The following is an 11569-nucleotide window of genomic DNA, read 5'->3' as shown; positions in this document are numbered from 1 at the left end:
CTCTCTCTTCTCATAGGTCATCAAACAGGCTGTTTCACAAAGATTAAGCCTTGAACGTTTTAAAGATCTCTCGCTCTTCTACAGTTGAAGTCGGGAAGTTTACATACACTTAGGTTGGAGTCATTAAAACTCATTTTTCAACCACTCCACAAATGTCTTGTTAAGAAACTATAGTTTTGGCAAGTCGGTTAGGACATCTACTTTGTGCATGACACAAGTAATTTTTCCAACAATTATTAACACTTATAATTCACTGTATCACAATTCCAGTGGGTCAGAAGTTTACATACACTAAGTTGACTGTGTCTTTAAACAGTTTGGAAAATTCCAGAAAATGATGTCATGGCTTTAGAAGCTTCTGATAGGCTAATTGACATCATTTGAGTCAATTGGAGGTGTACCTGTGGATGTATTTCAAGGCCTACCTTCAAACTCAGTGCCTCTTTGCTTGACATCATGGGAAAATCAAAAGAAATCAGCCAAGACCTCAGAAAAGAAATTGTAGACCTCCACAAGTCTGGTTCATCCTTGGGAGCAATTTCCAAACGCCTGAAGGTACCACGTTCATCTGTACAAACAATAGTACGCAAGTATAAACACCATGGGACCACGCAGCCGTCATACCGCTCAGGAAGGAGACGCGTTCTGTCTCCTAGAGATGAACGTACTTTGGTGTGAAAAGTGCAAATCAATCCCAGAACAACAGCAAAGGACCTTGTGAAGATGCTGGAGGAAACAGGTACAAAAGTATCTATATCCACAGTAAAACGAGTCCTATATCGACATAACCTGAAAGGCCACTCAGCAAGGAAGAAGCCACTGCTCCAAAACCGCCATAAAAAAGACAGACTACGGTTTGCAACTGCACATTGGGACAAAGATCGTACTTTTTGGAGAAATGTCCTCTGGTCTGATGAAACAAAAATAGAACTGTTTGGCCATAATGACCATCGTTATATTTGGAGGAAAAATGGGGTGGCTTGCAAGCCGAAGAACACCATCCCAACCGTGAAGCACGGGGTGGCAGCATCATGCTGTGGGGGTGCTTTGCTGCAGGAGGGACTGGTGCACTTCACAAAATAGATGGCATCATGAGGAAGGAAAATTATGTGGATATATTGAAGCAACATCTCAAGACATCAGTCAGGAAGTTAAAGCTTGGTCGCAAATGGTCTTCCAAATGGACAATGACCCCAAGCATACTTCCAAAGTTGTGGCAAAATGGCTTAAGGACAACAAAGTCAAGGTATTGGAGTGGCCATCACAAAGCCCTGACCTCAATCCTATAGAAAATGTGTGGGCAGAACTGAAAGAGCGTGTGCGAGCAAGGAGGCCTACAAACCTGACTCAGTTACACCAGCTCTGTCAGGAGGAATGGGCCAAAATTCACCCAACTTATTGTGGGAAGCTTGTGGAAGGCTACCCGAAACGTTTGACCCAAGTTAAACAATTTAAAGGCAATGCTACCAAATACTAATTGAGTGTAGGTAAACTTCTGACCCACTGGGAATGTGATGAAAATAAATCATTCTCTCTACTATTATTCTGACATTTCACATTCTTAAAATAAAGTGGTGATCCTAACTGACCTAAGACAGGGCATTTTTACTAGGATTAAATGTCAGGAATTGTGAAACTGAGTTTAAATGTATTTGGCTGAGGCGTATGTAAACTTCCGACTTCAACTGTATATTTCTATCCCTTACCGCTGCACTCAGACACCTGACACAACTTGACCCACCCACTTCCTGATTTCTGACTCTCTTCGCTCTGATTGATTGGCTGTTGTCCCAGTGAGGGGGAGCCCAGGAGGGTGGAGCCTCTTGACCCCCCTGAGGGGTCGTCACCCGGGGAACGTGTGTTCGTTGAGGGGTACGAGACGGGCAAGCCGGACGACAAACTAAATCCAAAGAAGAAGACGTGGGAGAAACTACAGGTATGTCTGAATGATGCATAGTTAGGTCATAAAACAAGCTGTTTCACAAAGCTCTGTTGTCTCCTAAAATGAAAGGAAGATTAAGCCATGAACGTCTTAAAGATAATATCAATAAATTAGTGAAAATGTCATTTGTTGACATCAAATCATTTAGATTTCTGCCCAAGTAGACATACCCAAAAGTAACTGCTATTCATGTGTAATTACATGATTCTGACATGCCACAACTTTGTATATTTGGAAAGAAGACATCTGGGAGATGATGAGGAAATGATCAGAAGATAGATAGGAGTTACATAGTTCAGAATACACAAGATCAAGCACACACAAAATAGTAGTTTTATTTTTTTATTTTGTATTTTGAAAGTCATCTTTCATTGACAATATAAGTGAATTATTGATGCCCAGAGCTGGAAACACATCAGATGGCTTCCACAACATGTGAACAATATCAGATTAAAAATGGGATTGATAAACCTAACAACTAGAAATGGGCAGATGTTTTAGTAAGTGGTGTCAGGTGTGGTCACGGGACGTATCCAAGTGTCCCTAAACCTCTCCAAAGTGCCATATGTCTGTAACTTAGATAATTCCAGTGCTATTACATATTTGCAATCCCTAAATGCTATTTGTTCAGTATAAAAACACAATGTCTACCATATCAACCTCACTTAAACATTGTGGTGGTGTTATGGGGTATCCAGGGTACATTCAAGTGTCCTTTCAACCTCTCCAAAGTGTCAGAATGTGGTAATTGCACAGTTTTTGCCCACTGGATGTGCCTAAAAGTTATTGTTGACTATAAAAACTACATTTCTACAACGCCAACCTCTCTCAAACATTGTGGTGGTGTCGGGGGACATACAGGGGATATCCAAGTGTTTTCTCAACCTCTCCGAAGTGCCTGAACATTTAGCCTATCCAATGTATTGGTCCCACATACAAATGAATGGTTTACAAAAACAATATAAAAGCAACAGATATACATTAAAAAATATATAAAAATGTCTTATCAAACTTGGTTACACACGTGTCCTTCGCTAAAAAAAGGTGCAAAAATAGAAATAAGCTGAAAAATTTACAAATGGCATTCATGTTTGTTTTACATCCCAGGTGTAGATGATTAGATTTCACTTTCACCGTAGCTTGTGCATGTTGTGATAGTATTTGAAGCAGTCCCTCTCTGCCAGGAAACAAAAAGCGAACTGGTATTTCGCCCTCCCCAGCTGGTGTTGGATAGTGGCGCTCACCTTGAGTGGGGGGGGGGGTCTTGTGATGGTTGTGAGGTTGCTTTGAGCCCCCCAATTCAGCCATTTCCAACACCAGCTGCTCTCGGGAAGGCCAACTGGGAGAGAGGGGTTTGACCTTTTGCTTTGGCCATCTGCTTGTGGAGAATGAAAGCATTTACTGTAGCAATGTCCACAAAGTGGTAAACAAAAGTCTTATACCACTTCCTGGTCTTGTGGAGGACCTTGTAGTAGCCTATCAGAGCATCAGATAGGTTGACACCCCCTCCCCCTCCCCCCATGCTGGCATTGTAGTCCTTCACAGAAACAGGAATGGGGACATTCTTCCTTTTTCAAAGACATGGTTGTTATTGAATGCCTTATGCTGTGTGGTGAGCATGGTTACTTCCCTAGTGTTCTTCCATTTCACAACAAGCAGCTTGTTAGTTCTGATCCAACGTATGGCCCCCCTCTCCGCTGTCTTTGTCATGTGGTTTACCTTGGTCTTGGGGAAACTCATTCTGTTGGGATGAGTGGTGCCACAAGGCCCTATTTTATTTTTCAAGAGGTCTATGGAAAGTGGATGTAGAACCATCAGACGGGGTGATTGACAGTGGGGGGGGGTGAAGACCTTGACCGGCGGGGGCGCTTGCTGGGGAGGGGTGGCTCCCAAACGTCGTCATCCAAATCCTCTGCATCCTCCACTCTGTGGTGAATAAAATAAAGGGAACAGCAAACAGTGAACTAATATGAAACATACACAATAACTACTTTGGAATTATATAACATTGAAATTACTTGTTACAAAAAAAACTAAATCCAAAGCACAAAAAGCAGACAAAACTAAATGCATATAGTAAAGTCATGAAAATAATTGTACTTACAGATCTAAAAGTGGATCCAATCCTTCTAGAAGCAATCTTCGTCGGCCAAGTCGAAATCCTCGTTGTCCAAATCGCTCCCTTGATCCGAGTCCGACCAGTATTTTATTCAAAGCTTCTACAGTGGCTTGCGAAAGTATTCACCCCCCCCCCCCCCCCCCTTTGGCATTTTTCCTATTTTGTTGCCTTACAACCTGGAATTAAAATGGATTTTTGGGGGGTTTGTATCATTTGATTTACACAACATGCCTACCACTTTGAAGACGCAAAATATTTTTTCTTGTGAAACAAACAAGAAATAAGACAAAAAAGCATAACTATTCACCCCCCCCCCCCCCCCCCCCAAAGTCAATGCTTTGTAGAGCCACCTGTTGCAGCAATTACAGCTGCAAGTCTCTTGGGGTATGTCTCTATAAGCTTGGCACATCTAGCCACTGGGATTTCTGCCCATTCTTCAAGGCAAAACTGCTCCAGCTCCTTCAAGTTGGATGGGTTCCGCTGGTGTACAGCAATCTTTAAGTCATACCACAGATTCTCAATTGGATTGAGGTCTGGGCTTTGACTAGGCCATTCCAAGACATTTAAATGTTTCCCCTTAAACCACTCAAGTGTTGCTTTAGCAGTATGCTTAGGGTCATTGTCCTGCTGGAAGGTGAACCTCAGTCCCAGTCTCAAATCTCTGGAAGATTGAAACAGGTTTTTCTCAAGAATTTCCCTGTATTTAGCGCCATCCATCATTCCTTCAATTCTGACCAGTTTCCCAGACCCTGCCGATGGAAAAACATCCCCACAGCATGATGCTGCCATGCCCATGCTTCACTGTGGGGATGGGGTTCTCGGGGTGATGAGAGGTGTTGGGTTTGCGCCAGACATAGCGTTGTCCTTGATGTGTTTGCTTATTTCTTTCTTTAAGCAATGGCTTTTTTCTGGCCAGTCTTCCGTAAAGCCCAGCTCAGTGGAGTGTACGGCTTAGTGGTCCTATGGACAGATACTCCAATCTCCGTTGTGGAGCTTTGCAGCTCCTTCAGAGTTATCTTTGGTCTCTTTGTTGCCTCTCTGATTAATGCACTCCTTGCCTGGTCCGTGAGTTTTGGTGGGCGGCCCTCTCTTGGCAGATTTGTTGTGGTGCCATATTCTTTCCATTTTTTAATAATGGATTTAATGGTGCTCCGTGGGATGTTCAAAGTTTCGGATATTTTTTTATAACCCAACCCTGATCTGTACTTCTCCACAACTTTGTCCCTGACCTGTTTGGAGAGCTCCTTGGTCTTCATGGTGCCGCTTGCTCAGTGGTGTTGCAGACTCTGGGGCCTTTCAGAACAGGTGTATATATACTGAGATCATGTGACAGATCATGTGACACTTAGATTGCACACGTGGACTATAACTAATTATGTGACTTCTGAAGGTAATTGGTTGCACCAGATGTTATTTAGGGGCTTCATAGCAAAGGGGGAGAATCCATATGCACCAATTTGGACTATGTTGTGTATGTCCATTACATGAAATCCAAATAAAAATCCATTTAAATTACAGGTTGTAATGCAACAAAATAGGAAAAACGCCAAGGGGGATTAATACTTTTGCAAGGCAGTGTATCACTCTATTTATTCATAGATGCCTTCTTTTTAGCTTCCTGTTCGATATTCTTAGTTTGTACCCCCCCCCCCTTGAGAAGCCATCTTTTATGCTAAAGAAATGAAATTAAAGTGATGAAATCTGTTTACAATGTAATGTAGTGTGCTCTGTGTGGCTCGTCTCTGAGCCAGGTAGCAATAGTTCCCATTACGCATAAAAGGTTCTAGGCCTTGCTTTGTCCCACCCAGGTCAACTGCATATCCCCGGAAAGCTTATCTCATTGGCTACAAGACTGTCAAGGTGCCGTAGCAGCCAATCCCCTGTGTAATGGATGACTACAGCTCGTAAACAGGCGACGTCATATTTTTGATGTGTAAAGATATCGTCACTCGGTGGACATTCGATGCTGCCATTAAGTCATACATCATCAGATATCATTGGCAATAGGCTAGATTTGTTCCTACCAACCTAAGGATGAATTTCTTACCCCCCATGTAGCTAAAGCTCAAACACAGACCAAATCGAAGCTTACCTTGTAAGATGTTTGCTGTTTGGTGAAAACGTTGTGTAAAATAAAAAATGTTGACTCTCGGGGCTGGTGATCAATAACGGCAGGTCACAAGTAAGTCCACCTCATGATCAGTGGAGTCCCGGCTTTCGCTGTGCATCAACGTACTCCATGTATGCTTCACGACGCTAACCGGAATGATGATCTTCTTCTTCTGTGGGTTTTATGGCTGACTACATCCAAAAGTTGTATTGCCGCCACCAACTGGACAATTTGAATCCCAAAAAATTAAATAAATCCATACTTAATAGTGATTCTAACAATCCACCCTAATAAAAAATAGTACATTGCCAAAACAAACAACTCCCACTTCTTCCTTCTTTTAGTTCTCCATATCTCCCTTCTCGGGCTTTTGCTAATATTCCATGTAACTCCTTTGCTGGGAAATCTTTCAGCCACAAAAACCGCTCCGCCGCAATCACAATTATTTCAATCTTCCTAGATCTTTTCTCCACCTTGTCAGTGCCATTTATCACCGTAGCGATAAAGGCCACAAAGTCCACCTTTTTAACCTTTAAAATGTCAGGATCCTCTTGGTGTAAGGCAACCCCTGCAGCCTGCAGTGAAGGCCTATCCACCACCATGGACTCTTCTGGTGCAACATTCAAACCCTCAACCCTTTTTCACAGCTTCTGCATATGAAATGCTCTGTACAACCCTGACTTTGGCCACCTCATTCTCCTCTACCCTTGTGGGGCGTTCAGAAGACGTGACATTTTCTTCACTTTTACAACACATATGATGTTTTCCACATCTTGTACATCTCGGCTTCTCCCTTCTGCAAACACTTTCTACACGACCAAAAGCTTTACAATGTTCACACTGCATTGTTCTTGGGATAAATGCTCTAACTCTGTAGTTAATGTACTCTAACCGCACTTCATTAGGGAGAGACTCCATTTCAAAAAACAAAAGAACAGAAACTCTTCACTTTTTAGTCAGCCACCAATTGTGCAAGTTCTCCCACTTAAAAAGATGAGAGAGGCCTGTAATTTTCATCATAGGTACATGTCAACTATGACAGACAAAATGAGGAAAAAAATCCAGAAAAGCACATTGTAGGATTTTTTATGAATTTATTTGCAAATTATGGTGGAAAATAAGTATTTGGTCAATAACAAAAGTTTCTCAATACTTTGTTATATACCCTTTGTTGGCAATGACACAGGTCAAACGTTTTCTGTAAGTCTTCACAAGGTTTTCACACACTGTTGCTGGTATTTTGGCCCATTCCTCCATGCAGATCTCCTCTAGAGCAGTGATGTTTTGGGGCTGTCGCTGGGCAACACGGACTTTCAACTCCCTCCAAAGATTTTCTATGGGGTTGAGATCTGGAGACTGGCTAGGCCACTCCAGGACCTTGAAATGCTTCTTACGAAGCCACTCCTTCGTTGCCCGGGCGGTGTGTTTGGGATCATTGTCATGCTGAAAGACCCAGCCACGTTTCATCTTCAATGCCCTTGCTGATGGAAGGAGGTTTTCACTCAAAATCTCACGATACATGGCCCCATTCATTCTTTCCTTTACACGGATCAGTCGTCCTGGTCCCTTTGCAGAAAAACAGCCCCAAAGCATGATGTTTCCACCCCCATGCTTCACAGTAGGTATGGTGTTCTTTGGATGTAACTCAGCATTCTTTGTCCTCCAAACACGACGAGTTGAGTTTTTACCAAATAGTTCTATTTTGGTTTCATTTGACCATATGACATTCTCCGAATCCTCTTCTGGATCATCCAAATGCACTCTAGCAAACTTCAGACGGGCCTGGACATGTACTGGCTTAAGCAGGGGGACACGTCTTGCACTGCAGGATTTGAGTCCCTGGCGGCGTAGTGTGTTACTGATGGTAGGCTTTGTTACTTTGGTCCCAGCTCTCTGCAGGTCATTCACTAGGTCCCCCTGTGTGGTTCTGGGATTTTTGCTCACCGTTCTTGTGATCATTTTGACCCCACGGGGTGATATCTTGCGTGGAGCCCCAGATCGAGGGAGATTATCAGTGGTCTTGTATGTCTTCCATTTCCTAATAATTGCTCCCACAGTTGATTTCTTCAAACCAAGCTGCTTACCTATTGCAGATTCAGTCTTCCCAGCCTGGTGCAGGTCTACAATTTTGTTTCTGGTGTCCTTTGACAGCTCTTTGGTCTTGGCCATAGTGGAGTTTGGAGTGTGACTGTTTGAGGTTGTGGACAGGTGTCTTTTATACTGATAACAAGTTCAAACAGGTGCCATTAATACAGGTAACGAGTGGAGGACAGAGGAGCCTCTTAAAGAAGAAGTTACAGGTCTGTGAGAGCCAGAAATCTTGCTTGTTTGTAGGTGACCAAATACTTATTTTCCACCATAATTTGCAAATAAATTCATATAAAATCCTACAATGTGATTTTCTGAATTTTTTTCCTCAATTTGTCTGTCATAGTTGACGTGTACCTATGATGAAAATTACAGGCCTCTCTCATCTTTTTAAGTGGGAGAACTTGCACAATTGGTGGCTGACTAAATACTTTTTTTCCCCACTGTACCTCTCTGCAGCTGCAACCACAACCTCCATTTCCTTAGACTTACGTTCCATCCCTGCATTGCAATTAATAACCATTGCTATAAATGCTAAAAATCCAATCTTACTGAAACATATCTCACTTGTTGGTTTATCCCTCTGTACTGGTACAGATCTCCTCCTCTCACCACTCCTCCCCCTTGACCCATCTTCCTCTACTTTCTTCACTGCCTCAGCATATGACAACTTCTTCACTAGTCTAACCCTGGAAACCTCAACCTGCCTCTCTCGTACGGGACATTTCTGATCCCCAAGCCCAATGGGCACCCCTACAATTAACACATACCACTACTTTCCCCAATGCAACACATTCCTTTGTCTCATGCCCTTCTGCACACTTCTCACAGCTTGGAACCTCCCTCCTAAACACTGCTGCCACATGCCCATAAGTTTGACACCTGTAACAACGTAATGTATTCGGCACATAAGCTCGTACAGGATAACTTATATATCCTAACTTCACTTTGTCGGGCAAAGACTCAACTTCAAAACTCAAAAGAACAGACAATGACTCTTCTGTTTCCCATTTCTCTCGCCACCCTGTTTGCATCGCACCAAACGACGAGCATCACAAACACCGGAATCTTCCCCTTCAGTTGGTCAACTTTTACATTTACCGCTACCCCAGTCATCACTCCTTTCAATTCTGCGCCTTCTCCCTCTGACCGGCAGAAACACAAACAATTATCACTAGACCCCTTCTGGTTACCCTCACCGATTCCACAGCACCCAACTCTTTTTTTCCACCCACCCTGAAACCACACATGGATCAGCCAAAAGGCAAAGGGTCCACTTTTTCCAAAAACTTCACTCCTACCGATCACAGACTCATCTTTATCCTGACCCTCGGTGCTAGTCTCGGGCTCTGAGCACTTCACCACACCTACCACCTCCGCCGATACTTCACCCTCATTCACTTCCGTTTCTCCTCCTGTCTTCAGCTCACTCTGCTTACATTTTCTACCGTTCTTCTTTAACAAACCTTCTCCCTTTTTCCCACCATTCTTAACCGACTCAAGCTCACAATCTTCCTCCCTCTCTCTCTTAGACCTCCTCTGCCTCTCCTTTTTCCCTCCATTCCTCCTCCGTATTCCAAGTATACGTCTCCTTGTGATAATACTGCACTTCTCCTGACATACACCTTGTTCTTGCTTTCTCAAGGGACGCCATTTACGAGGCTCTCCGACTGAATCTTTGTCTAAAGTTACTTCCACTGTACTCCTGGTTCGCACCAGGGGACTCTGGCATCGCTGCCTTTCTCTCAATTTTCTTATTTTGTCTTGAAATTAGGTCATCGGCTCAGCCTGCCCTTATACATTCGTATGCCCATATATGGTAGTAAGTCACACCAAAGATTTTAAGGCACAGATCAATAGCCAAGATGCTTTGCTTCTTGCTAGTGAACGTCCATTTCACAGTATATTGGCTGTTTCTGTCTGTCTCTCTCTCCCCAGGTGGACCTGATGGTGTCAGGAGAGTGTGTATCCCAGTATACTGAGTGTTTCTGTCTGTCTCTCTCCCCAGGTGGACCTGAAGGTGTCAGCAGAGTGTGTATCCCAGTATACTGAGGGTTTCTGTCTGTCTCTCTCTCCCCAGGTGGACCTGAAGGTGTCAGCAGAGTGTGTATCCCAGTATACTGAGGGTTTCTGTCTGTCTCTCTCCCCAGGTGGACCTGAAGGTGTCAGGAGAGTGTGCAGCCCAGTGGCAGGACAAACGCCTGATGACCAAACTGGGACACATCACCTGTAAAACACTGAAGGGAGGCAACATCAGCTAATACAGGGTCACACACACACACACACACACACACACACACACACACTCTCTCAATACACTGATACGCACACTCTACTTGCTCAGCTACCGTCCACACACATCACCATGGCAACATCACTCTCTCTTCTTAGACAGAGAAATAATCATTCTGTCATTTTAATTAATACTATGATCAAACTGTGTATATTTACTATTGATATCAGTGCTGTATTTTCACTCCTGATGTATGAGCGATGGCCGAGTGCCCCATATATATTTTTTTTAAACACATTGTATCTTGCTGTCTGGGAAATGCTTTGAGGAAAATATGGAACCACGTCAGTTGTGACCTATAACCAAGAGACACGTTGTGTACACTAGCTAGCCTTCAACAGTTCTCTAGTGTCTACCGTGTCTTAAAATCATCCACACCAGTCACCTAGGACCTATCCATTACGGTGTGACATTACACAACATGAATATAGAAACGTGTTGTGGTGGTAAGAGAACGCTAGTGGGATGTGATATCAGTTGAAGATGTATAAAGTACAGGTCAATCAAGCTGTTATTTTATCATGTGGGATGGTGGGTGGTTTCAGGAATTATTCTGTTATTCGTGTCACAATACTGCTAATGCATCATCTGGAAATGAAATAAACCGATGGTTGTCTTCCTTTCCCAGTGTCCCCTGGGATGGCCCCGTCACAATGGCTGGCAGCTATGTTGAAATCTGATGCTGTGAACACCTTTTGGTATTGACAGTGAAAGCTTAAACCAGGTGTATAGGGGAGGAGTGCTTAGTATGAATAGAGGGAGTGGCCTCTTGGGAAGATCTACATCCTGCCTGAAGGATGATGGGTAATATTTAAATCAGACGACTACACACAGTCACCACACAGTCACCCAACTGCAAAACACAATAAAATAAATGTGTGATTTCTAATACACATGAATAATTTATAATATTTTCACAACAAAGAAGTACATAACTGTACATTTTTTTCTTCTTATTTCGTACTTTTGAATCGAGTAAGAAACGTTGTTACTTTTCCAGGCCGTGTGCGGAGTCGA

The 11569-nt window shown here is 43.2% G+C and overlaps 1 protein-coding gene across 1 annotated transcript in view; it reads left to right on the top strand.

Annotated features, from left to right (window-relative positions):
- The window catches only part of LOC311132951 (tyrosine--tRNA ligase, cytoplasmic-like), a 23273-nt gene extending 11821 nt beyond the window's left edge, over positions 1-11452 (top strand). Inside the window, exons 13-14 of the mRNA XM_084166344.1 lie at positions 1795-1936; positions 10410-11452. Coding sequence (XP_084022470.1) covers positions 1795-1936; positions 10410-10520 — 253 coding nt within the window. The 3' untranslated portion in view covers positions 10521-11452. The remainder of the gene's footprint in view (positions 1-1794; positions 1937-10409) is intronic.
- The last annotated feature ends 117 nt before the right edge of the window (positions 11453-11569 follow it).

This window comes from Coregonus lavaretus (genome assembly GCF_964263955.1).
Source record: "Coregonus lavaretus genome assembly, chromosome: 7".
NCBI lineage: Eukaryota > Metazoa > Chordata > Actinopteri > Salmoniformes > Salmonidae > Coregonus > Coregonus lavaretus.
The sequence above is the reverse complement of the archived record's forward strand: the minus strand, read 5'-3'. Positions and strand labels throughout refer to the sequence as shown.